The 26,783-nt window shown below is 64.2% G+C and overlaps 1 protein-coding gene across 4 annotated transcripts in view; it reads right to left on the reverse strand.

The window, feature by feature from the left end:
- LSP1 (lymphocyte specific protein 1) overlaps nucleotides 1-26,626 on the reverse strand; it is a 35,654-nt gene extending 9,028 nt beyond the window's left edge. For 3 of the 4 annotated variants that reach the window (XM_040255390.1, XM_040255387.1, XM_040255388.1), the window contains exons 1-2: nucleotides 26,511-26,626; nucleotides 840-977 (exon numbers count right to left, since the gene is read on the reverse strand). In XM_040255390.1, the coding sequence (XP_040111324.1) occupies nucleotides 840-977; nucleotides 26,511-26,578 (206 nt within the window). In that variant the 5' untranslated portion in view covers nucleotides 26,579-26,626. Of the gene's footprint in view, nucleotides 1-839; nucleotides 978-12,973; nucleotides 13,569-26,510 lie in introns of those variants that run through there. The other variant, XM_040255389.1, reaches the window with a different exon arrangement.
- Nucleotides 26,627-26,783: the final 157 nt, after the last annotated feature.

The raw sequence follows: 26,783 nt of genomic DNA on the forward strand, positions 1-26,783 counted from the left end.
CGGGCCACCCCCTCAGCCTGGGGCTCCCCGAGTGCTGGGCCGGGCCTCCCCCCTCAGCCTGGGGCTCCCCGAGTGCTGGGCCGGGCCTCCCCCCTCAGCCTGGGGCTCCCCGAGTGCTGGGCCGGGCCTCTCCCCTCAGCCTGGGGCTCCCCGAGTGCTGGGCCGGGCCTCCCCGTCAGCCTGGGGTCCCCAAGTATGGGTGAGGAGTCTCCCTCTGCCCCCTCAGCTGAGCTGGCGGGGTCTGGCACCAGGCTGCTTCCCGGGGTGCCCGGCCGGGTGGTCTCTGCTGGGATGGGGACCTGGCTGGAAGGGCCTTGGCCGCTACACCACCGCCCCCGCAGCTGCTGACTCAGGGAAAGTGGAGCGACAGGGCCAGGGCGGGGGGGACATTATTGGAAAAACAGCCCAGCCCAGCCACAGCGGCCTCCTGGGCCCCGGGAGGGGACGAGCCGGCCTCGGCCGCCAAGTTGGACGTGGCCTCCGTGAGTCACTGGCTGCAAGGAGTGGGGCAGGGGGCTTGGGGCCCAGGGCCCCACAGCTGCGCTCAGAATCGGTCCAAGCAGGGGGACCGAGCAGGAGAATGGGGGCTGAGTCAGGGCCCCGGGAGGCTGGTGGGGAGGGGTCAGCGGCCCACGTCCAGCAGCGCTCCCTGGCCCCCTGGTGCTGCAGTGACCCTCAGCCCGAGGACATCCCCACCATGCCCAGGTCCCGGGGCGGCCCTACCCCTGCCTCCTCGTCCCCTCTGCTCTGGGGCCTCCAGCCCTGGGTGGGGGGCCTGATGCCCAGAAGCCCCCTCTGCGCAGCAGCGCGGGACGGGCGAGCTGGTGGGGGCGGCTCACAGCTTCTCCTGCTCTGACTGCTCCGGGGACAGGCTTCCTTCATCTTCATCTTGAGCCCGAAGCTGCCGCTCCCTGTCGCGCCAGTGCCGCTCGCAGGCAGCCTCCTCCTCCTCCTCCACACTCCACTGAGCGGCGAGCCTAGGGGCACGAGAAAGGGTCACCTGGGGGCCTCTGTCTCCCACCCAAGCAGGCCAGCTGGGGACCCTCAAGGCCTCAGTTTCCCCATTTCTAAAGCAGAGACCACGAGAGAGGGTCAGGAAGGTGCCTTCGGCCAGTGGAGCTGGCCTCTGGACGTCCACGTGCCACCTGGTGACGAGGGGCCCACAGTCAGATGGGCCTGGGGAGCCCCAGGGACGGGGCCAGGCCCTCCGCCCCTGCCAGCAGCATGGCTCCCTGGCCCTCATTACAGCCAGACACTGGCCAGTGCAGCTCTGGCTCCAGGCAGGGCCTGGCAGCACCTCACCTCCAGCCGAGGTGCGGAGAGCTGTCTGTGGCCGCCGTAGGGCTGGTGTCCCTCCTTCTCCCTGAGTCAAGTGGCCGTAGCCTGGGTCAGTCGGGCACTGGTAGCCTGGGCGGGCTAGGCCAGAGGCAGCCCAGCCCCTCAGGAGACCCTCTTGGGCAGGGGGCGATCATTCCTGCCTGCGCCCCCCCAACCATGAGTAAAAGGCATTGGGAGAGGGAGGCCCTATTAAAGGACCTGGGAGGGGCTGCCTTCTGCTGGGGCCTGAACCCCTCAGCCCACCCAGCGCCACCCTCTACCCCAGGCCTTGGTGCGGGCTCACTCCAGACCATGCTGTCCACGAGAAACTGAGGCCCATGCAGAGCCAGGCCCCGGAGAGCTTCTGCCTGCAGGCCTGCTGAGCCCCAGCGTTCCCGGGGTCCCTCACCCAGGCTACACTGGGAGGCCTGAGGCTGGAGGCCCGGGGCCTGGCCACCCCGGCCCCAGCCCAGCAGCTCTCGAGCTGCTGGCACCTAGTGGGCACCACAGGCCCCGGCTAGCCTGCCGGCCCCGGCTCCCTGGGAGCCCAAGAGGAGGGTCTCAGCGCCCCGCTGCCGTGTCCCCCGCCTGACCCCACAGCCCGCTCCTCCAGGGCCCCGTCCCCTGGCCAGGGTGGGCCGGCTCTGTGGTCTCGGCAGGCCTGCCAACACATGATCTAATCTCTCCTAGGTCTCCCCGGAGCTTCCTAGACAAAAGCCAGGCCCCTCCACAGCCCCGGCTCCAGGCCCGCTCCCCGCTGCCGCAGCCGCAGGGGACCCCAGACGTGCAAACCAGCCTCCCGCTCAGACCTCGGCGCCCCCCCGCCCGCCCACCCCCGCGCCTCAGAAGTGCCTTCAACTCCCCCCTCGAGCTCCGGGGAGCCCCTAATCCCCCACACCTGGCCCCATCACACTGCCGGCAGAGCCAGCCTCCCGCCCCAGGCCCTCGGCGGGGGCTGGGGGCTGCGTCCTGTCAGGGGGAAGAGCCTGGGTGATCCTGAGGATGGGGGGCTGGGGTCCAGGGGTCCTCCCTCCCATCAGCACCCACAGCCCCCCAGGCCGAGGGTGGGAGGCGAGCAGGGCCGGGCTCCCGGCTGTGGGTTGGAGAGGTGTCCACAGACCCCTCCTGGAGGCGCCGGGGCTGGGGGGCTCCTCGGAGGGGTGAGACCAGCCACGGTCCCCCTCGCTGCTGTGCACATGCGCCCATGGTGTGTTCGTGTGGGGCTGAGTGTGTGTGCGTGGGCCCCGGTGGGGTGGTGAGTGCACCCAGGTGGGGCCTCTCTCAGGCTATAACTCCAGCCCCCTCCCCGAGCCTTGGGGACCCTTTGCCGGCACAGCTAAATGCAGAGGCCACGCAGACTGCTCACCCACAGTCGGGCCGTGTGTCCCGGCCACCAGGCCCCATGCCGCCTGCACCCCATCCTGGTCCCAGGCCCGCCAGCACGACGGGCCTCCCTGTCACACACATGGTGGGTGCACGCACCTCCTCCTGAGCTGGACCCTCGGGCCCACGTGGGTCCCAGCACCCCACACCAGGGGTCCCCGTGCCACAAGACCCAGGCACAGGAACCAGGTGAGGCCAGGTGGCAGGCCCGGCCGCCCCCCAGCCCAGCCAGGGTGCCCCAGCCTGTGTTTACTGTTCCCGCCATCGTCCTGACAACGGCGCTGGCCTGAGGCCAAGGCATGTTTTCTGAGAACTGTGTTCCTGAGAAGAGGCCCCTCCGAAGGTCAGCCCTGCTGCCGGCGGTCCGCACGTGACTCCCCAGCCCTCGGGCAGGGACAGAGCGGGGGACGCGGGGTAGGGAGCTCGGGGGGCTCCCCGCAGCCCCTGCCAGGGGGGGGGGTTGGTGGGGAGAGGCCGCACTGCCCCGGGCCCTGACCCACGGCGCGGGCCCCTTCCCTCCGGCCCCCCTCCCTCCACCCCAGGATGTGAGTCATGGGGCCCGGGCCCCTCCCATGACCTCACCCCCTCGCTGTTCCGCAGCTGGGCCGCGTTCTGGGAACTGAGAGGGGGGCGGCTCTCCTGGGGTGGGGTGGGGGCCTCTGGCCTGGGAAGGCGCCCCCGGCCGGCGGCCCAGACCCCTTGGCACGCCAGGCGGAGCTGTCAGGATGCTGGCGCGGCCGCCCGTGGCCCTGGCTCGGCCCGCGTGCAGCTGCGAGGGATTTGGTGTTCCTGCACAAACGCAATTATCTCCTTCCTGCGTCTGCTCTGGCTCCGGGCGCGCCCAGGGCTCAGCCCCAGGGGCCGCGGAGCGGGGCTCCGCTCCCCAGCCCGGTCACGCTCCACTGAGCAGCCTCGCCCCTCCAGGCGCAGGAGCGTGTGCAGGCCCCCGTTCTCAGCAGGGGTCCCCAAGTCCAGCGGCTGCCCCCACTGGCCACGTCCTCTGCCTCGGGGGCCCCTCCTCCCCTTCCTCCGCAGCCCCCCGGTCTCCACCGAGGCTCTGGGGGTGCCAGGCCTGCTCTGGTCTCCCTGGCCTGCCTGGCGGCTCCAGAAGGCAGTCAAGCCTCGGTCCCGTTTCAACTCTGCCCCCTGCAGGCAGCTCCTGTCCGCCCCCCCACCTTCCGCCCTTCTCCGGGAGCCTAAAGCTCAGCTCAGAGTCCCAGGAAAGCCCAGGGGCTTAGCTGGGGGCCCGGGGCCCTGGGAAACGTGGGGGCTTTTCCCTCTAGAGACCCGCAGGGCACCCTCCTGACCACTGTCCCCTGGACACTACAGGCGGGAGTCCTGGGGAGCCGGGATGGTCAGGCCGTGTGCCTGTGACCACCAAGGCATCTGGTCCCGTCAAGTGACCCCCTTCCCCAGGCTTTCGTTCGCCCAAGTGGGTGCCGCAGAGCAACCGGCGCCTCGAGTGACCCCAGAGCCCACGCGTGCAGGGACGGAGTATGGAAGGACTTGGAGAACACTCAGCCCCGGGGGGCACTGCACGCACCCCCAGCCAGCTGGGCTTAGAGGAGGGGCAGGGCCCAGCCGGGGGACTCGGGGTGGGGCGGGAGGCTGGGCAGCACCCACACCCCACGACTTGAGGGGAGCCGCTCCCTAGGTGCAGCTCAAGGAGGGTGCGCGGGGGGCCAGGGTGCCGTGGCAGCTTGAGGGCTGAGCCCAGAGCATGCAGGAGCCCCGGGCAGGCGGGTGGCACAGGGTGAGGGCGGCCGCCCTGGTGGGGGGCTGGCACGGAGCGGCGGGTCATTGGGCCCCCACCCTCCTGACCACCCTAGCGCGGGTCCAGCCCCTCCTGGCCCACCCCCCACCCCCAGCAGCGCCTTCCTGTGTGTGTCTGCGCCGCCAGGGCGACTTAGATCAGGGAGACGCCTCACAGGGCCAGCCCCGAGCCCTGTTCAGGGACGCCCAGCAGCTGGCCTTGAGCTTGGGTCTGGAGGGTGAGAGCAGGGGTCTGAGAAGCGGACCTCAGAGGCTGAGGGAAAAGCAGAGATGTGGGGGCGGGAGAGCTGAGTGGCCAGGCTGGGGCAAGGGGTGGGGGTTGTGTCTGGGAGGTGGTGCCCTTGTCCCCTGGGGGGAGTCAGGTGCACCCACAGGGGCACAGGTGGTGTCAGACCAGCACTTGGGAAGGAGGCCCAGCTGGGCTGCGAGGAAGGGGCAGACGTGGTGGGGAGCCGGCAGGCGGAAGGCAGAGGGACTGCAGGGCAAAGGGACAGGCGTCCAGAGCTCCCCGGAGGCGGGACGTGGGAACCTGGGAGGGGTCAGCCTGGGGGGCACCGGGATCTTGGAGAGACAGGCAGTGGGGCGGGAAGCAGACGGGGCGCCCCGGCCCCCCCCGGGGATGAGCAGCCCCTAGGGCGGCCGGGGGAACCGGGAGAGTGATAAGCTGGGGGTGCCAAGCTCCTGGCGACCGCGGGCAGAGCCTCTCCTGCCGCCTTCCCTCCAGCCCTGCCCACCCCACGGGCACCTCCAGGGCCTGCTGTCCACAGCTGAGGCCCAGCCGCCACCACCAGCCACCACTGGGGGCCTCGGGGTGCCCCCTTTGCTGAGGTGTGGGGTGCCAGCTCTTCCTGACTCTCCCCACGGCTGTACCCCTAGCACCGGGGGGCGGGACCCAGAGCAGGACTCAGGGGCGGGGGGAAGGGGGCGCAGGGGTCCCGGCAAGATTGAGTGCAGAGGCTGAGCTGTGGGCCCGGGGAGACAAAGGGTTTCGAGCAGGGGACGGGAGGTGGGGAGACTGTTGCCGCCCTTGGCGTGACCGGGGAGGCCTCAGGGATGCGGAAGGTGGGCTGTTGCACCCCCGGGGGCGGGGAGGGCCCAGGCCACCTCGGGAGGGGCAGCTGCCGGCCCCTGGGGAGGAGCTGTTGCTCTGCCTCTCTGACCCTCCTCCCGAGCCAGACCCCAGGACCAGTCTCCAGCTCCCCAGCTGTGAAAAGGGGTGTTGACGCCACTTGGCAAGGTGAGAACTGAGGACAGCCCTGGCCGGGCGGGCCCAGCTCCCACTCCCCATGGCTGGCATCACGGCAGACCCATGTCCCCAAGAAGGAGGCTGAAGCGCCCTCATGGGTCCGGGCTTCCCACCCCCGCCCCCCAACAGCATGTCCTCTTGGCCCTGTGGGCAGGTCACATCTGGGAAGCCTCCCTGGAGGAGGGGGCATCAGCTTGCAAACTAGCCTTCCCACAGCCACAGAGAGGATGGCACCCCAGAGGCGCAGTGGGTGCAGGAGGGGCTGCTACGTCTCCAGGGCACCCAGCCTGCGCCTCTGATGGCAGGGGGTGGGCACAGCTGCAACCTTTGGGAGCCCAAAGCTCGAGGGAGAAAGGCCAGCCCTGCGGGGGCTCCACAGCACCCTCGGGCGGCCCAGGGACAGAGGCAGAGCAACCTGCCCTCCCCAGGACCTCGGCTGCTCCTGCCCTGAGGGAGTGGAGGGCCCTCTGACCTGGGGGTGAGGCCAGAGCAGCCTGTGGACTGGCCCCCTCACCCTCAGCGCCCCTCGTCCAGACCCCCCCAGCACTGGCCCCTGTGGATGGGCCCCTTCCCCCCCAGCAACCCCAGGCCAGAGCCCCCCAGCACTAGCCCCCTCCCCCCAGCACTGGCCCCTCCCCGCCAGCGCCCCCGGTCCAGAGATCCCCCCAGCACTGGCCCCTGCCCTCAGGCACCGCTGCCTCTCAGAGTCCAGGTGGAGCCTTCCTGCCCGTCACCCTCTCATCCTCCTGCAGCGGGGCGGCATGTGGTGGCTTTTCGCTTGGGGGACCCCGGCTGCCTGCCCACCTGGAGCCCCTGAAGGCTCGGAACCCCTTCTGCATGACTTTCCAGCCAGCCCCCCGGGCAAACTAAGGAGGAGTCATCCTGCCTTGGACTTCAAGCCCCAGGGCCCCCTCAGGCCCAGTCCCCACACCACGCCTTCTCTAGGCCGTGACCCCACTGGCACCTGGGCCACCTCTGCTGGCTCCAGGCAGGACAGCCCCACTGCCCAGGTCTCAGGAGACTCAGTGCCCACTTACAGCCGAAGACGGGGCAGGCGTGAGGCTGCAGGGCCTGTGGTCTTCCTGGGAAGGTGGGCGAGGGGACCACAGCCACCCAGCACTGCCCGGGCCTCCCACCCCGGCCGGGACCCCGAGACGACACCCCGGCATTTGCCTCCTGGTCCATTAGCTCCCTCCCACCAGCGCAGCCCACTCTCCTGGCCTGCTGGGGTCTCTCCCCCGCTTCTTTCGCCAGCACTCAATTTTGTCAGGGGCTAGGGACCCAGTGATGGGTGAGACGCCCTCGCTGCCCTTAGAGGATGCAGGAAAGCCCATGTTGGCCCCACAGCGTGGCTCCAGGGCCTCAGAAGAGGACCCCTGTTCTGAGCTTCATTTAGGGGGGCATCCTCTCGGATGAGGGACCCCCGTGCCTGCACCCAGCCTAAAGGGAAAAGGGGCCATGGTGGGAGGAGGCCCTTGGGAGGGGGCGGGTCAGCAAATGGACAGTGGTGCCCGGGAGACACGGTGGGGGTCGTGGCCAAGGGGCCTGCAGATGAATGGGTGTGGCCCTCAGAGCTGGGACCCCCCCATGGCCCTGCCTCTGCCAGTCCATTCTCCCCAGACCCCAGGGGGAGGCCTACCCCTCCCAGGGGGCACACAGTCCTGGCACCTCCTGGGGGGCGCTCCCTGGTCCTCGCCCCCCAAGAGAAAGCGCTGTGGGAGGGGCCTCTGTCCCCATGGACAGGGCTCCCTGCTCCGGCCCCAGCCCCCATCTGGAGCTGCTTGCCATTCCCAGAGGGTGGCTGCCCAGCCGTTGCCCACCCCCTGCGAGGTGGCAGTGCCAGAGGAGCAAGACCCCCGGCCCCGGACTCCAGACAAGAGCCTGGCCCCATCTTAATGCCCACTGCCCACTGTCCTGCTGCTTCAGGCTCCTGCTGTACTTTTCACCCCAGACCCCGGACCCACGCAGCTCCTGAGGGTCCAGGATCTGATGCTGGCAGGTGGGGGGCACCGCAGGTCAGGCCTGCCCACCACACCGCCGTTCCTAGAGCTGTCCAGGCAGGCCAGGCAGACTCCCACCAGCCCCTCGGACACCCGAATGGTAAGGGTGTCCTGTCCTGATGGGAATCAGGCCCCCCAGGTGCCCAGGCTCCCATTGAAGGGCGTCTGTGACCTTCCCTGTGGGGGCTTCACTCACCCCTATAGCTTAGCCACACGTGACCCCGGAAGACCCTGCCAAGAGCGGGAAGTGGGCACTCGGGCCCTGAGCCTCCAGACACCAGGCTTCCCCTTGGTCCCCAAGGCTGGCCCCCAGGCTGGGCTCCCCGATGCCCAGCCCGTCACCTCCCCTGGCTGCACACCCTACCTCTCGTGATGCGCTCCGTGCCCAGCCTCCGTGCCGTGGTGCTCCCACGCCTTTGCCCCCGTCTGCTCTCACCAGCCTGCCCGTCTGGGCTGGGGGGGCCCGGCAGGGCTGAGGCCGCTCCTTCCTCTGCCCTGCGCCCTGCGCGCCTGGGTCCCTCCTTTCTCCTCCGAGTCACTGACCACAGCGCTGCAGGGGCCTGGCCCGGGGCCGAGGCAGCCCAGGAGACCTCCCCGGGCGCCCCCGCCCCACCCTTCACATCAGTGAGTCGCCCTGCCCACCCCCACGCCTACACACTGCCTCGCCCGGGCCGACTTCCCGGGGGACGGGACTGGGGGGCCGCCCGCCCGCCCAGCACCCCCACTGAGCAGCAGCTCCAGCTGCAGCCCCGGGCCCGGCCCGGTCTCCTCCTGGCGCTGGACAGCCCTCCAGGAGAGCCGGACGCTCCCAAGCCAGCTGGGACTGCCTGGCACAGACCTCGGAGCGCTCACGAGGCCAGGCTTTGGCACGCTCCGGGACACGCGACCGGTGGCTGGCACCGGCTGGAGCCTCTGCCTCCCCCTCCCGTCTCCTGCTTGGTGCCACGGGTCCACCTCCCACTCCCCGACACCCCCACGCACGACTCTGCCCACAGTCGAGGCTAAAGGGGCTCACGTGCTCGGCAGAGTCCAGGGGTCTGCCTGTCATTTAAGCTCGGCTGCCCCCCTAGGGGGCAGGCACAGCCTGGCACGGGCGCCTGTCTGTCTGCTTCCGGGTTGGCCTTCCCGCAGGGCCCTGGGGCCCCAAGCACGCAGAGCAGCGGGACCATCACTGTCTCCGCCACCAGAGCCCCTGCCTGGCCCCCAGCCCCTCCTCCAAAGGACGCTCGTCCCAGACCCCTCATCCCAGACCCCTTGGGATGGGTCACTCAGGGCGTGGGGGTTTGCCACCGAACTGGCCCTAATGCTTGCTTTGCCCTGCTGCCCCAGCTCCGCGTCCTCTGACCCTGCAGACCCCATGGCCTGTGCCCCAGAGCGGGGGCAAGACCCCACCTCCCTGAGCCTCAGCCTCTCTGTCCACGTAGATGGGGGCCTGGGGCCAGCCTCCACCAGCCTGCGGGACCCGCCCTGGCCCTCTGCCCACCAAGGGCTCCGCCGGGAGCTGGGGGCTCTGCTGGGACAGCCCCATTAGAGGGGCAAAGTGACCCCTCCATGAGCAAGGAAACCAAGGCGCGGACTCATTGGGGGTCCCCCATCCCGGGAGGACACAGCTGGGGTCTCAAGTCCACAGTCCCCATTCAGCACCCAGGCGGTCTCGCCCAGGGGCAGGAGGGTCCCTCTGGCCCCCCACCTTCCGCACGGTGGGCTTTTCTCTCCGTGCTCCCCGCACTCCCGTCCTGCTCTCACCTGCCTGCCCAGCCCACCTTCCCGGCTGGCCAGGGTTGCCCCCACCTCCTGCACTCGGCACACACACTGCCTGGCCTGGGGGTCCCGGGACCCCTCGAGCACCCCATCTCCCGCCCCATGCGGCCTCTCCTTTGCGGCCTCCCTAACCTCTTGCCCATGGCCCTGTGCCCCCTGACCCCTCCTGTTCCCGCTCACTCTTTCTGTCTTCACCGAGGTCCCGCTGCCCCCACCCTGCCTGGTCCATCTCTCCGCTCCTGCCTGCTCCCATCACCCAGCAGGACAGGAGCCCTGGGACCGCAGGGCACACAGCACTTGGCTGCAGCTTCCCCTCCACGGCCTCATAACTGCCCCATGGGTCGTGGGCAGCGGCCAGCCCTCACCGCCCCGTGCCCTTGCCTTCCTGGGTGGACCAGGGTCTCATCCCTCTCAGCGGCTGCGTGTGGCCAGGGTCCCACCGCCCCGCCCGTCCACAGGGCCCCCAGGGTTCTCGTCCTGAACCCTCATCTACAGGGGGTCAGCACCCCCCACCAACCTGCGCTGAGCTGCTCCAAGCCCCAGGAGAGGCCCCCAGGGGCCGCATCCCATCCGGCCATCTCCGATACCCAGGAGCCACGAGGTGCTCTCCTGAGGCTCCCGTGGGGACGGGGCACCAGCCCCAGGTGCCTGGCGCGCTGGACGCGCTCGCCGGCCGCACTCGCCGGCTGCTCTGACCTCAGCTGGTCTGCGGGTCAGGGCCGGAGCCCGGCCTCTGCCTCGGCGCTCTGGGCTCCGGCCCTGACCGCCTGCCTGGGGGCTGGGCCGTTCCGTCCCCGTACCCACCCCTGCCGGCTCGCCCAGGCTCCTGGCGCAGGACTTGCTCTGAACGCCAGACCACCTGCACCCACAACAGCACCGCCCCCCAGGCACCCAGCCCTGCCAGGGCGGGGGACACCCACCCCCACACGCGGGGCTCTGGGTGGGCTTGAGGCAGCCCCGCCCCACGCGCGCTGTGGTTTTTGGGCCTGGCTTCTCCCAGTGCCCTCAGGCCAGCTCGGCAGGCAGTGGCCACGTTCCCTGCCCTCTGGCCGCCCCTCAGGGCCTCCTGGGCCAGGCTTCCTCAGGCAAGAAAGCTGGGCGTGCGGATGACCGGCGCATCCGAGATGGAGGTGCGCTGAGCGCCGCGGGCGGCCCGCCCCACGGGCCTCCCTGGGCAGACTGGGGAACCACGCGGCCCTGTATCAGCTCAGCCTCGACTTACAAGGCCAGGCCCAGGACGACTCCATGGCCCGCAGGACGCCCTGAGTCCAGAGTCCTCTGGAAGTACATGGGCCCAGGGACCCTGGCTGTCCCTGACGGTCCCCAGCGCAGGCCAGGCCTGAGATGGGCCTGAGGCGGGCGCTGAGACCCCCAGGGGCTGTTGGAGGGGGTGGGGTAACTCCCTGCCACCTGGGAAGGGGCAGAGCTTGGCATGGGGGCACCGCAGGGGAAGGGGGTGAGCCCCGGGGTCCCAGCCCACCAGCCTGAAGCCTCCAGCTGGCTTTGTGCGCAGCCTCGCGGCCGCAGCCCAGAATGAGCCAGGCTTCACTGAGGATACGGGTGGATTCAGCTGACAGGCACTCTGGCCGCTACTGGCCCAGCACACCCTCCCAGCGCTCGTGACAGCAACATCCGGGGCCCTCTGCGGCCCCCGCCCCTGCTGCCAGGCGTCCCGGGTGAGGGCCCAGGGTGATCCGCCTGGTAAGGCGGGCAGCTACCCGCTCCCGAGGGCACCTGCGGCATCGCAGCCTGAGTCTGGTTCTGTCGCCCGCCAAGGGCGAGGGCCTGCCAGCCAGAGGACTCTTAGATTCAGAGTTGGGAGTGGCATCCATGTGTGTATGTGGGGTCAGGGCCCATGCGCAATGGGTCGGGGCCTGGAGAGCGTGCGGGCTGTGCCTGTCGGCCCGGTGGACAGACCATCCCCACCACCGTTCACAAGGGACCTCCTCACCCCCGCCCCCCTCGGCACGTGTTCCCAGGGGATTCAGAGGCAGGCTGCCCTCTGTCCCTGCCCTGGCCAGTCACTTACAGGCCCACCTTCGCCATCTAGGGCTGTGGGGCTCACGCCCAGGCCTGCCTGTGCCCTCAGCCCCACTTCCCCGTCCAAGCTCTAGCAGCACCTCCAGTGTGCCCCGGCATGCCCAGGGCAGCAACCTGGCACTCGGTTTGGGAACGAAGCCAAAGCAACACCTGGATGACAGGTGTGCATACAGGCAGGCCCTAGGGGCTCTCCCTGCCACGCCCCACTGGGCTGGACAATGTCCCTCCTGGCCTCAGTTTCCCCACTTGTTACAGGGCACTGCTGGACCTCCAGGACCGGCAGGCACCCCTCCTGGGCCACAAGCTGGGCACAGGAGCACAGCGGCAACTCCTCCCAGCTGCCCGGGAGTACCCCCCGAGATGCGCCTGAGGGTCCCCTGGTTAGCGGCGCCAGGGAGGCCAGCTGAGTCAGCAACAGGCAGGTGTGAAGCCAGGGGCAGACCCTCGAGGGTCTTCCTGCTCGGCAAGCTCAGCGGGCATGCAAACACTCTGCATGGCCCCAGCCCTGGCCTTGTAGCCCTCAGGCCAGGCCGGGCGGGACAGGGAAAAAGCCATGCCTGTGTCTGCAGAAACCCCGTGAGCTGGAGCGGGACGGGTCAGGGCTCCCGGCTCCGCTCAGACGCCGTGGAGCCCACCTACACACCTCGCGCCTGCTCCATCCGGAGTCAGGGCTGCGGTGGACCTGGGGAGCTGAGGGACACCAGTCTCCCCAGGAGTGAGCAGTCTCTCCCGGGAGACCAGACTTTCAGGAGGCGGGGGCAGGCCAGCAGCCCCGTGGAAGCGGGAGGCTCTCCCGCTCTGGAGAAGCAGAGGCGGGCTAGGTGGAGAAAGGCGCATTTCCCCTGGCCTTGGTGCCCGGAAGGGTGGAGGAGGAGAAGGGCATTGAGGGCGGCTCAGAGGGATGTGAGGCGAGGCCCCAGCGCTGCAGGGACTCCGAGCCCACCCACGGCCCTTCGCTTCTGCTCGCTCTCCAGGACTCTGTGAGGCAGGCACCGCGACGCCCCTACTGTACAGAGCAGGAAACTGAGGCTCAGAGGGCAGGGCACTGGCCCCAAGGACGCAGACCCGGCTTCCACCTGCGGAGGCCTGACTCCAAGTGTACACGCAGCCCGCGGTGCCTGCCACCCGGAGCAGGTGTGCCAAGGGCCGGCCAGGGCGGAGAATGTGGAGCCACGTCCGGCTTCACCCTCTGCAAAGTAAGGGGTGACCTGATGGTCCCCAGGGCCAGCAGGCCCAGAGGAGGCGGGGGATGCCGCACTGGGGCCGTGCTTGTCACCGGAGAGGGTGCGGAGCTGGTGGCAGGACACAGCGGTGGAGGAGACGGCAGGCAGGCGGGCGGGCGCCCACACACACATGGGTTGGAGCTGCAGGGCCGCTGGGCCAGGCGCCTGGGGAGGCACCCGCGGGCACCCTGCCCTGCCTTCCACGCCCTGGCCTGGGCGGAGGGACCTACCTCAGGAGGTTCTCCAGGCCCTGATTGCTAGAACTCCTCCTCAGGAGCGCAGAGCTGCTCATGATGCTGGCGGGCACCCGGCTGCCCGGCGACCTGGCCTGACCCCCGCCCTGGGGCTGGAGGCTGCGGCTACAGCTGCTTCTTCAGAGGCTGCTGCCCACTGCCCCGGCTCCTCCTGCCCTGGGACCCTCTCCCTTCCTCTCTCTACCCCACCACCCCCTTCTTGCTCTGCCTCTCCCTCTGGCTGGCTGGCTGGTCTCCGGCCCTTCCCTGCTCCTCTCTCTGTCTGCGGGTCTGTGACCCTCCGTCCGTCTGTCTGTCTGTCCTGGTCCCTCTGGCCCCTGGGGGTCCCCTGGGTGGGCTGCCCACTGGCTGCCCCGGGCACCCCAAATGGCCCTGTCTGCGTGGCCTTGTGGGCTCCGGGGCTCCGGGCCCCTCTCCTGCGCCAGGACGCCCAGCAGCTGCTTCGTGTTGGTCCCCTGCATCCCCCTTCTCCGCCCACCTCGGCCTCGTCCACCTCCACCTCCTGCTCCTTCTGAGACTAGTGAAAAAGAAAGAGGGAAACACTCGTCGCCCGGCAGCCTGGGACCTGAGCAAGACCCGGAAGGCCTGTGCCGGGCAGGCGGCAGCCCCCTGCCTCCTGGTTCCCCCTCCTGCCCTCGGCCCCTTGCCAGCCCCCCCCCGCCTCGCAGCGCCCCCTCCCCCTGCGCCCCAGGCCCCATCCTCACCGCCTCTCAGGGCCGGGCCCTGACCTTGTGCTCCCCGCCCTCGCCCCCTGCCCGGCCGTCCCAGGCCAGGCCCGGCTCCTCCGCTTGATGCCCTCCGGCACCCCCCTGGTCCCGCAGCCTCCTCTCTGCCCCCTGGTGTCTCTCGGTCTCTGTCTGCCTCCCTCCTCCCCCTCCCTCCTCCCACCCTCCTCCCCGCTCCTCCACCCGCCCTGGTCTCCATGTTCCCTTTGCTTCTTCCCAGTCCTCTGCTCCTGTTATCACCTCGAGGAGCAGGCCGGGGCACCCCGGGAATGCCGTCAGCTCCCTGGTTGGGGAGGCTGCTGCCCACCCCTGCCTCTGACAGACGGCCCCGGGAGGCTCAGGGCACCGAGGCTCCTGAGGCCGCTGCAGGCTCGCCTGTTGGGGCGGGACAGCCGTGCTCCCCACCAGTGGCCAGAGGCACGAGGTCAGCGTGGTGGCCTGGCCGGCAGCCCCTCTTGCCCCCCGGGCTCTGGCCGAGGCCCCAGGAGCAGCAGCCCAGCCCACTGTTCCTCCGGTTGGGCTGAGGCGCCCCTGGTGACTCACTGTGGAGCACACCGGGCAACTGGCCGGACCGGGGAGGGCCCGACCCGGCTCGCCCTCGGGGAGTCACCGAGGGCCAGCTCCAGGCCAGGCCACCTCGTGTCCAGCAGCTTTCTGGGCTCACCCACGCCCTCGAACGCCCCGAGAGGCAGATGCCACCACTGTGCCGCAGGTGGGGGAGACCAAGGCTCAGACTGGTACCTGAGGCCAGGGCCCGGCAGAGCCGGAACCAAGCCCGCTGGGCGCCTGCCAGCCACCCCAGCACCACTCCACGGCCTCTGCCTCCCTAACTTGTCTGATCTCTGGCCACGCCAGGTTGGCAGGGCTGGGAGCTCCTGCGGACGTGCGAGGGAACAAAGAGTGAGGTTGGGATCAGACCAGAGAGGGGGTGGACGTGGGGTGAGTGCCCGTGTGTTGGAGGAGGCGGCAGCCTTTGGAGAGACTCCGCGTGGCCCACAGGTCCTCGGTGCCTCGGTGTGGCGCTGCCTGCTAAAGGCTTTGCGGTGGGCCCTCTGGCTCAGACTGGCCCCCACGCACCAGGCTGTGTCCTGGGACCCACCGCCTCCCCTTGCACAAGCCAGGAGGGGCCAGAGACTGTGCTGTGAAGGCTGCTGTGCCCACTGTGCGTCCCAGCCCCCAGCCAGAGAGGCAGAGGCCCCCAGAGGCTGGTGGGGTCAGGAGGAGAGGGGAGGGGGGTGGCAGGACTGGGCTGCGGGCTGAGCCCGATCGCCCCGGGAAGGGAGGCTTGCATTTTGCTCCCATCTCAACTGGCCATATCCTCCTTGCCCCCTGCTTTAGTTCTGGAATCCCAGCCACAGCCAGCCAGGAATGAAATGTGCCAAAGCATATTTTGGTTCAAAAGAAGGAAAAATATTTCCACAGGGGAAAGGACTGCCTTGGGGCGGTGGGAGTTTCCTGTCCCTGAAGCTTAGATAGAATTTGCACAATTACTTATCAGACTGACGGGGGGGAGGCATGAATAGCAAGAGTAGGAGTTTAAGTGCTGCGGTGAGGGTGCACAGTTTCACAACTAAGGCATGTCCCAACAGGAGAAATAGGGCAGAGGGTTTGGCGTCAGCTTCACCGTTTTCTCTCCATCCATCCACCACCCCCCGGTCTGTGCGTCCTCCATCCGTCGTCTTCCCAGCCATCCATCCTCCACCATCTGTCATCCAGCCATCATCTATCGAGTCACCTGTCCATCCAGCTTCCGTTCAACATCAATCCATCCATGCTTCATCCATCCATCACCTGTCCGTCCATTCTCCACGCATCACCCACCATCTCTCCCCCATAAGTCCATCCATCTGTGTGTTTAAAGGTCTTAACACATGTAAAGCATGTAAAACCCTTAAAAGAAGCATGTAGCTAGGTATCCATCCATTCTGAGCAAAATAACTACTGAAAATATGTTAATTACTATTATCCATGTGTTCATCAATTTGTATATCCATTGCCCTGTTACCCAGCTGGTGAGCTATGTTCATCCTGTCATACATCCTTCTGTCTCTCTAAATACTCTACTGTACTTAACATTCACCTAAATATCAGTATTTCCCTCTCTTTCCCACTCATACACCCATTGATGTATCTGCCTGTTCATCCGTCCGTATGTCCACCATCTTCCCACGTAGCAAGTCACACACCCACTTGTGCCTGAAAATGTATATGTCTGTCCTGTCACGGACATACTTGGGCTTCCCAGGTGGCACAGAGGTAAAGACTCCACCTGCCGACACGGGACGTGCACGAGGCGTGGATTCAGCCCCTGGGTCTGGAAGACCCCCTGGAGTAGGAATTGTCAGCCGACTGCAGCATTCTTGCCTGGAAAGCTCCGTGGGCAGAGGAGCCTGGTGGCTATAGTCCATCAGGGTTGCAGAGAACTGGGAACAACTGAGCGACTGAGTGTGCACCCACACACGCACGTATTTATCCACTATTTTGCCCATCAGTTCAGTTCAGGTCAGTCGCTCAGTCGTGTTCGACTCTTTGCAACCCCACGAATTGCAGCACGCCAGGCCTCCCTGTCCATCACCAACTCCTGGAGTTCACCCAAACTCACGTCCATTGAGTCGGTGATGCCATCCAGCCATCTCATCCTCTGTCGTCCCCTTCTCCTGCCCCCAATCCCTCCCAGCATCAAGGTCTTTTCCAGTGAGTCAACTCTTCGCATGAGGTGGCCAAAGTATTGGAGTTTCAGCTTCAGCATCAGTCCTTCCAATGAACACCCAGGACTGATCTCCTTTAGGATGGACTGGTTCGATCTCCTTGCAGTCCAAGGGACTCTCAAGAGTCTTCTTCAACACCACAGTTCAAAAGCTTCAATTCTTTGGCACTCAGCTTTCTTCACAGTCCAACTCTCACATCCATACATGACCACTGGAAAAACCATAGCCTTGACTAGACGGACCTTTGTTGGCAAAGTAATATCTCTGCTTTTCAATATGCTATCTAAGTTGGTCATAACTTTCCTTCCAAGGAGCAAGTGTCTTTTAATTTCATGGCTGCAATCACCATCTGCAGTGATTTTGGAGCCCCAAAAAATAAAGTCTGACACTGTTTCCACTGTTTCCCCATCTATTTCCCATGAAGTGATGGGACCGGATGCCATGATCGTTTTCTGAATGTTGAGCTTTAAGCCAACCTTTTCATTCTCCTCTTTCACTTTCATCAAGAGGCTTTTGAGTTCCTCTTCGCTTTCTGCCATAAGGGTGGTGTCATCTGCATATCTGAGGTGATTGATATTTCTCCCAGCAATCCTGATTCCAGCTTGTGATTCGTCAACCCCAGCATTTTGCATGATATACTCTGCCTGTCATGTATGGATGTGAGAGTTGGACCATAAAGAAAGCTGAGTGCAGAAGAATTGATGCTTTTGAACCATGGTGTTGGAGAAGATTCTTAAGAGTCCCTTGGACTGTAAGGAGAGCCAACAAGTCAATCCTAAAGGACATCAGTCCTGAATATTCATTGAAGGGGATGATGCTGAAGCTGAAACTCCAATACTTTGACTACCTGATGCAAAAAAAAAAAAAAACAAAAAACAAAACCCTGACTCGTCAAAAAAAGACCCTGATGCTGGAAAAGCCTGAAGGCAGGAGGAGAAGGGGATGACAGAGGATGAGGTGGTTGGATGGTATCACTGACTCAATGGACATGAGTTTGAGTAAATTCTGGGGGTTGGTGATGGACAGGGGGGCCTGGCGTGCTGCAGTTGATGGGGTCACAAAGAGTCGGACGTGACTGAGTGACTGAACTGAAGTGAATAAGTTAAATAAGTAGGGTGACAATAGACAGCATTAACATACTTCTTTTCCAATTTTGAATCAATCAGCTATTCCATGTAAGGTTCTAACTGTTGTTTCTTGACCTGCATACAGATTTCTCAGGAGACAGATAAGGTGGTCTGGTATTCCCATCTCTTTAAGGATTTTCCAGTTGGTTGTGATCCACACAGTTAAAGGGTTTTTTGTAGTCAATGAAGCAGAAGTAGATGTTTTTCTGGAATTCCTTGCTTTCTCTATGATCCAACAGATAGCAATTTGATTTCTGGTTCCTCTGCCATTTCTAAACCCAGATTTTACATCTGGAAGTTCTCAGTACACGTAATGCTCAACCCTAGCTTGAAGGATTTTGAGCGTTACCTTACTATCATGGACATGAGCGCAATTGTCCAGTAGTTCGAGCATTCTTTGGCATTACCCTTCTTTGGAACTAGAATGAAAACTGACCTTTCCAGTCCTGTGACCACTGCTGAGCTTTCCAAATTTGATGCCATGTTGAGTGCAGCACTTAACAACATCATCTTTTAGGATTCAAAACAGTTCACCTGGCATTCTATCACCTGCGCTAGCTTCGTTCATGGTGATGTTTCCTAAGGCCCACTTGACTTCACACTCCAGGATGTCTGACTCTAGATGAGTGATGAGTGATCACACCATCGTGATTATCTGAGTCATTAAGAACTTTTTTGTACAGTTTTTCTGTGCATTCTTGCCACCTCTTCTTAATCTCTTCTGCTTCTGTTAGGTCCATACCATTTCTGTCCTTTATTGAGCCCATCTTTGCATGAAATGTTCCCTTGGTACCTCTAATTTTCTTGAGGAGATCTCTAGTCTTTCGCATTCTGTTCTTTTTCTCTATTTCTTTGCACTGATCACTGAGGAAGGCTTTCTTATCTCTCCTTGCTATTCTCTGGAACTCTGCATTCAGATGCTTATATCTTTCCTTTTCTCCTTTGCCTTTAGCTTCTCTTCTTTTCTCAGCTATTTGTAAGGCCTCCTCAGATAACCGTTTTGCCTTCTTGCATTTCTTTTTCTTTGGGATGATTTTGGTCACTACCTCCTGTACAATGTCGTGAACCTCTGTGCACAGTTCTTCAGGCACCCTGTCTATCAGATCTAATCCCTTGAATCTGTTTGCCACTCCCACTGTATGATCGTAAGGGATTTGATTTAGGTCATACCTGCATAGCTTACTTTCTTCAATTTAAGCATGAGTTTTGCAGTAAGGAGCTAATGACCTGAGCCACGTTAGCTTGAGGTCTTGTTTTTGCTGACTGGAGAGAACTTCTCCATTTTTGGCTGCAAAGAATATAACCAATCTGATTTTGGCAGCGACCGTTTGGTGATATCCATGTGTAGAATTGTCTCTTGTGTTTTTGGAAAAGGGTGTTTGCTATGGCCAGGGTATTCTTTTGACAAAATTCTGTTAGCCTTTGCCCTGCTTTATTCTGTACTTGAAGGTCAAACTTGCCTGTTAGTCCATCGATCTCCTGACTTCCTACTTTTGCATTCCAGTCCCCTATAATGAAAAGGACAGTTTTTTTTTGGTGTTCGTGCTAGAAGGCCATGTAGGTCTTCATAGAACTGGTCAACTTCAGCTTCCTCAGCATCAGTGGTTGGGGCATAGATGTGGTTGGGGCATACTGTGACGTTGAATGGTTTGCCTTGGAAATGAACCAAGATCATCCTGTCATTTTGAAATTGCACCCAAGTACCCCATTTCAGGGAGAAGGAAATGGCAACCCACTCCAGTACTCTTGCCTGGAAAATCCCATGGACTGAGGAGCCTGGCGGGCTACAGTCCATGGGGTCTCAAAGAGTCGGACACGACTGAGCAACTTCACTTTCACTTTCACCTTTCACCACATTTCAGACTTTTTTGTTGACCATGAGGGCTACTCCATTTCTTCTAGGGATTCTTGCCCACAGTAGTAAACATAATGGTCGTTTGAATTACATTTGCCCACTCGTAAAAATCTACCAGTTATGCATATCCAGCGGCATTTATCTGCCCAGTTATTTATCTGTAACATTCCATTTATTTACCCATACACTAATGCCACTCCCATGCCTATCTTCAAACTCATCTATCCATCACCCATCTACCTGTCCATTCATTCACACATCCATCCACACACTCATCCACCAATAATTCATCCATCCATTTAATCAGCTTCCATCTCTCCACCTGTTCATTCATCCATCCACCCAACCATTATCAATCTATTTTTACATCCAGCCATCCAGCCATCTACCTACCCACCAATCAATTCACACATCATCCATCCATCCAAACATCCCTCCATTCATACCTTTATCAGTCTGCTCATTTGCTCATCCACCCATCCATCCATTCAGCCATCCATCTACCCAAAATCCATCTATCTAGTCTCCCATCCAATACCCATCCAGTCATCACACACTCACTCATTCACCCAGCTGTTCATCATCCATCCACCCATCCATCCGTCCGCCCCCCATCCTACTGTCCTCTCACCCGTCAATCACCCATCCATCCCTTGTCTCCGTGCCCTCATTCTCCCATCATCCACTCATCCGTTTATCCCAGCATCCCTCCTCTCAGCATCCATCTGTCCACCCACTCATCCAACCACCAGCCAGCCAGCCAGCCCACCATTCTGTACCCGTTCATCCACCCACCCATTTACCCGACTAGCCACTCGCCCACTCACCTATTCACTCACCCATCTGTCCATCTGTCCTTCCATCCATCTATTCAGTCATCATCCACTTACTCACCATGCCTTTATTCTTCCACCCCTTATCCTTCATCCACGCATTCACGCATCCATTCACTTACCACCCCCCCACCCATCCACCTCTCCCTCCTTCTATGCACCCATTCACTCTGTCTTCTATCCATCTGTGCGCTCATCCCTCCATCCATCTACTTATCCATCCATCCATCCAGCTACCCACCTACCCACCATTTATCTATCCAAACACCCATCCATTCAGTCACTATTGATCCATCTATGCACCCACCCATCCGCCCATCCATCCACACATCTATCCCTTTACCCACCATCCACCCATCCCTCCATCCACCTATTCATCCATCTGTTCATCTGTGCATCTATTCACCCACCCATCAGCTAGTTGTTCCTACTTCCTACCTTTCCTCATTTATACTTTTCTTTTGTTGAATCTTTTTATCCTTTTTTCTTTCTTCTGTGACTAAGACATGGTTCATAAACTTGTAGCTATAGAAGACAAAGGCGCGTACCCTCTCCCCAGTAAGGCTAGTGCCACAACAGAACTTCAGCGGGGACTGGGGAGGAGGGCCCTGTCCTCCTGTTTAGACGTTCGTGTGCGCGCACGCTTACAGGGCTGCATCTCAGTGGAAGGCGCGTCAGGCACTTCCCTGGTGGTCCGCCGGCTAAGATTCCGCCTTGCGGTGCAGGGTTCGCGGGTCCAGGGACTAAGCCCCCACATGCCTCAGAGTAGCCAAGCCCACCCTGCAGGTACTGAGCACCGGGCCCTGGAGCCTGTGCGCCGCCGTGTGCCAGAACGAAAGATTCCGCATGATCAGTGGAGATCCTGCGCGCTGCCACTAAGACCCAGTAAAGCCAGATCAGTGATTTTTTAAAAAAAGATGTATCAAACAGTGAGAGTCCGTGAGGGCTGGAGTGTGGAAGAGGGGTCAGGGCTGGTGGTCTCTGGGGCAGTGGCTCCTGGGGGGCTCCGGTACAGCAGTGTTCCTGAGAGCTCACCTGTCCCACGTGAGCCTCAGTCCAGCAAGGGGAGAGGGGCCAGTGTGCTGTGGTGGGAACCCCATGAAGCTGGGGTTTGGGGAGGGGCTGCGACCAGGAGAAAGGCCCACGCTGTCTTTCCAGATCCCTCTAGAATCAACTGGATGGATCCATCTGTCCCAAGTCCCACTTCTGTTTTGAAGAGGAGAGGGTGCGTGGGCAGCCTTGGGACCTCTGAAGGGAAGCCATCCGCAGAGCAGGTCCTCTCCCGGAGGGGCACAGACCCCTTTGAAGAGAGGGGCTTGTGTTTTCCCCTCGTGGGCAGAAAAGGGCAGCGTCTGAGGCCCCACCTCCCAGGCACAGAATCGGGCAGCGACCCTCTCCTGGTCTTCACTCACCCGGGGGACAGTGGGGAGGCTGAGGCTGTCCCCCCACTCCCTGCCAGCTCTGCCTGCTGACCGCTGGGTCCTCCCACCCCCGGTGCTGGCCCTGCTCCAGGCTCCTGCCGGGCGAGGCGCACCCAGCTCCCAGGTTCCCAGACAGCCCCTCCCCGCCAGCCAGGGGAGCAGACAGTGCTCCCTCCCCCACCCGCCCGCTCCCACCTTCCTGGCTCAGAGGCGGGGAGCTGACGGAGCGCGGACAGACGGGCCTGACCCCAGGAAAGGGCCAGGGCTTTCCTCTCCCATCACCCCCCACCCCTTATCTGCCTGTGTCTGGCACTGCAGGGCCGTGCTGGCCGGTGAGGAGGCCTGATTTTCCCCATCCCCTTATCTCCTGTAAACTCCACACCCTCACAGGCCGGCCCGGCCCCCTCCCTCCAGGCTCATGTGTGCGAGGGGAGGTGTGAGGGGCTTCCCTTTGGCTGAGCTTTCCCTGGGCCTGCACCCACCCTGTGCCTTCCCTGCTGGGTCTCCACTCGTCAGGGCGGCGAGAGTCTGACTCAGGGCCGGGGAGGTTTGGGAACTGCTCACTGGTGGCCTTGTGGCCCCGGCCCCCCCCGCTTCTCCAAGAAGGCCTTGAGCCGCCGTTGGAAAGAGGACCTCGAGATGCACAGGGCTGGGGCTGGGCCTGGGGGAGGAGCTGAGGGCACCTCTCCAGGGGGCCCTGGAGAGGACCTGCTGCTCCTGCCGGTGCCGAACCCCGTCTCTGCCTTGGGGGCGGACCCTGGGGTGTCTTCTGAGTTGCGCTCTGTTTGGGGTGGCTCTCCACATCCCAGAAAACTCAGGGAGCACCAGTCTGTGGGATTTCTGAGGGCCTCCGAGGGCAGCCCAGCCAGTTCTGGGTCCTCCGGACTCCTCGCTGGATCTCAGGGGGCCTGGGCCCCTGCAGAAAAGCAGATGGTCAGAGCCAATGACCAGCTGCCCTCCAGCAGCGGGTGCAGCCCTCAAGCCTCAGCTCTGCCCATGGAAAGGGGGCCCTGGCACCGGCCTGCCTGGCTGGGCAGTGCTTCCAGCGCTCAGCGAAGCCGGTTCAGGCTGTGAGTGATGACTGTGCACTTGAGGAAACTGAGGCCTCGGGGTGTGGTGCAGTCACCCCAGGAAGTCCCAGGCCAGCTGCAGCAGTTGGCGCCATCTGCCCTGGGTCTTTGGGCCCACCCAGCCCCTGCCCTGGGTCAGAACCGAGGAAGGCAAAGGCGGCACTCAGGGCCGGCCTTGGGGGACTTCTGGCCACTGCTCAAGGGGAGCTGGCCCTTGCTTTGGGCCCTGCGAGGGGTGCTGCTGCAGAGGCGGGCCGGGCGTGGGGCTTGGGGAGTGGCCAGCGCCGCTTCGACCCACGGTACCCCTCTGGCAGGGGCCGCCCATCTTGACCCCAAGACCCCCCTGGTTCTGCCCCTGCAGTTCCAGGATTGTTCTCTGAGGAGGCAGATGGGGACCAGGAAGGGGGTGGGGAGGCAGGGAAGGGTTTCCGGCTTCCCAAGTCGGCAGGGTGGGCCCTGCAGTGACTTCCCCAAGTGTGTGTGAAGGTCCTCTCCCTCCCCCGCACCGAGGAGGGGATGTGAAGGGTCCAGATGGAGGCGGGAGGAGGCGCAGAAGGAAGGCATCCATCATCTGCGCTGAGCTCAGCCTTCCCGCTCCCCTGGGAAATTTCCGGGCGCCCGAGACCCCTGACCTGGGGGAGGAGGAGACGAGGCCCACCTGGGGGTCCTGAGGCCTGACCCAGCTCTGACTGCCGCCCCCGGATCTGGGCCGGAGGCCGGGAGAGGAGCCCCAGTGTGGCCCCCATCCCTCCGCCCCATCAGCCCCCGCGGCTGGGGGGGCCGTCCACCCTCCTGAGCAGGCTTTCGCGCCACTCGCTGCTCCAAGTGGTGCTGGGCCTGCTGGAGAGGCAAGTGGGTGACAGGGAGAGTCGTGGGGTGCCTGGGGGTCCCCACCCAGGGCCTCTCCGGTGCCACGGGCCCCTCCCACCCCGGCTCCCTTGGCCGGACAGACATGTCCGAGGCCTCCGGGCCAGCTCGGCCCTTCCTCCACTGCCCGCTGCCCTGTGGGGAGCAGCAGCCTTTGTCCCGCAGATCCTGCAGCGCAGAGGGCAGGCTCGACAGGGCCTGTAGGGACAAATGGCCCAGAGAGGGGGCCTGCAGGCTGTCCCCCTGCCGCCCGCCTGCCCCCTGAGCTCGGCACATGGGCGGGGGTCACACCTTATCTGGAGGGCTGGGAGGGGGACAATGGCCTGGGGGTCAGGGAGACACCCACTCACCATATCCCAGCCCTGTCCCAGGAGGGAACAGACCCGACCTCTACGTGGGCCCTCACCGTGGGCAGTGGCGGATGCAAAGGGAGCCTGGGGTAGGGGCCACCCAGGGAGGGGAGCTCAGAGGAAACTGGAAGCCTGGAGAGGGGGCGGGGCTGCCAAGGGGGTTGAGGAGGGTCCTGTCCAGTCTGCAGTGATTCCGGCACCTTCCAGAACGGGGAAGAGCTGAGAAGGCCCGACAGTGGGACAGTGAGGGCCGTGTGGCTGGGGCAGAAGCGGCCGCCCCGGGGTGTGGATTGTGCCACTCCAGGGCACACGGTTCCACGCGGGAAGGACGTGGTCCCATGGCTTGTGGACATAGGCCACCCTGTCATCCCAGCCAAGCGGGGAGGCGCAGAGTTGCAGCTGGGGCTGCAGGGGAGGTGGGCAGGGGCCCGGGATGCTGCCCACGGGTGGCGGCGGGCACAGGGAGGACCAGCCTGCTCCAGCCTGGCCTCGGGGAGGGCTGGGGCACCCATGGGCCTCCAAGGCGTCTGGGGCGGTTTGAGGGGGCTGGTCCTGTGCTCAGGCAGTCTGAGGGGACGGCTTGCTCTGGACCCACCGACCTGATGGCTCTGCTGCAGGCGGCCAGTGGGGGCTGGGAGACAGACTTCGGCCATCTCTGAGCTCTGCTCTCTGTCCCAGCAGACCCTGGCCCTCCGGGGGGCTCCCCGGAGGGGCTTCCCAGCCTCAGGTCCCCTGCCTGGGCGTCGGGGACTTCTCTGTCACCCCAGACAGGAAAATCCCTGCTTCCCTTCGTCACCTTGTGAAACGAGAACCCCCCAGCCCCCACCGCCCTGGGTCTCAGTTTCATTCTGAAAGGTCAGGACGCGCACCGTGCCAGGGGGTGGATGTTGGGGGCACCCAGCTCCAGGGCAGGGGGTGTCTCTGGACTGATCCTCCCGCCAAGCGCCCGACAGACCCCGAGCCCCAGGGACAGGCCCCAGTGAGCCGCCCAGCCCGGGGCTGGTGGCCGTTGCCTCCATCGCCCCCTCTTCTCCGCGTGCACGACAGCTGGTCGGGGGGGGGTCCAAGGATGGGGCCAAGGAGCGGGCAGGCCCCTGCCAGGCCGCGCAAGCCGTGCCCTTCTATGGGCATGCAGCGGCCGGAGGCGCATGAGAGCCCGGGTTGGGCAGCGCTGACGTGCAGAGCCGTTCCCGAGCAAGGACAGCTGTTCCCGTCACCTGCTCCGTGCGGCGCGCCGGCCCTGCAGGAGGACGGGCCGCCTCCTTGGGGCAGCAAGCCTGGCTCACGCCTCTCTCCCCTCCTCTACCGCAAGCGGTGGGTCTTGCTTGGCATCCCCCGGCTACCCCCGACAGCCCGGGGTGGGCACGTGCGCCCTGACCCCCCTGGACCCCAACTGCCCAGCTGCCCCTGACCCCAGGACTCAGCCCCATGGCCCCCACCCAGGGCTCCCCTGGAACTCGGCCGGGAGGAGACGCCCGTGCGCCGCTCTCACCTGCCCATGCATGCGCCTCGCCGACAGCTCCAGCCTCCCTTCCTCATCAATAAAAGCATCATCATGGAACTGGGTACCACTGCCTTCAACCTCCCATGGGAGAGCTGGGGGCAGAATCTACTTTGCAAGGAAACCCTGAGGCCGTGGGGAGCCCGGCTTGTGGTGGCTCGGCTGGCGAGGGTCCTAGTGGGCCAGCTGGCTCTCCCTTCGCCTGCCCCCCGCAGCGGCCCTGGAGCAAGTGGGGGCAGCTGGTCGGCTCCACCTCGGTCCTGTGGCTTTGAGCGTCTCACCCCCTCCCTCTGCTCCTTCCTTTCTGCCATCCTCCCACTGGGCCCGTGGTCTCTCTCCACACAGCTGCCCACGCCCCGACTGTCTGTCTGTCTGTCCACGAGCCCTGGCCGTTCCCTTGTGCAGCCCTGCACCCTGGGACCATCAGATCCCCACAGCCAGGGACCCCGCCTCCCGCCCCTCAGGTGAGGGTGCTCCACAGAGCCCGGTGGCCTCCTGCAGACACCCGGGTGGCCAGCGTCCCCTCCCAGCCCACCCGAAGCCCCAGTCGGCCCCTCACATCCCTCCACCTGCCGGGCACTCAGACCCTGCAGCGCCCTCTGCCTCCTCACCCCTGGCGGGTCAGGGCGGCCCGAGAGAGGGCCTGGCTGGACTCCCAGCACAGGCTTCGAGGCTCCCGAGGCTGAGCAACCCTCTTGGCCAGGCCTCTTGGACAGAGCCCACCCCACCTCCTGCCCTCACAGTCTCCGCCCTGCCTGCCCGAGGCCCGGGCTCTTCCCTGGGCGTCCAGCTGCCTGGAGCCCGGTTCGCATCCCACTGGCGGGTGAGTGAACCCACCTCTCCCAGCGAGGCCCAGCTGCAGCGGTGGACGGAAAAGCATCTAGCTGCCCCGGGCGGGGTGGGGACAGGGACCCAGGAAGACGCCCTGCTGCAGCCTGAGAGCCGAGTCCGGGCCCCGCGGTGCCGCAGGCCTCGGGTTGAGCGCAGCCTCACAGAGTGCAGATGCAAAGGCTTGTGCGGGCCTGGGCGCGCGTGTGGCCCGGCCCGGGGCCTTACCCTGTGTCTTCTTCCGCCAGCAGCTCCTGCTGCTCCTCGGAGCCGGGGTGGCCGGGAGCGTCCGCCATCAGTCCTCACTGTGCGTGTGACTGCAGCTCTGGGCGCTTCCTGGGGCGGCTGCCCTGGAGCCCCCACCCCCAGCCGGGTTTCACTTCCCCCTTCCGGCTGCAGGTTGAGGTTTGGAGCGCATCGGGGCTGGGGTTGGGGTGTTGTTTTCTAATCTGTTGCTGCAAGAGAAGAAGAGAAAAAAAAAACACGAGTCACCAGGAGGCG

The sequence above is a fragment of the Oryx dammah genome, unplaced genomic scaffold, assembly GCF_014754425.2.
Source record: "Oryx dammah isolate SB20612 unplaced genomic scaffold, SCBI_Odam_1.1 HiC_scaffold_15, whole genome shotgun sequence".
NCBI classification, from domain to species: domain Eukaryota; kingdom Metazoa; phylum Chordata; class Mammalia; order Artiodactyla; family Bovidae; genus Oryx; species Oryx dammah.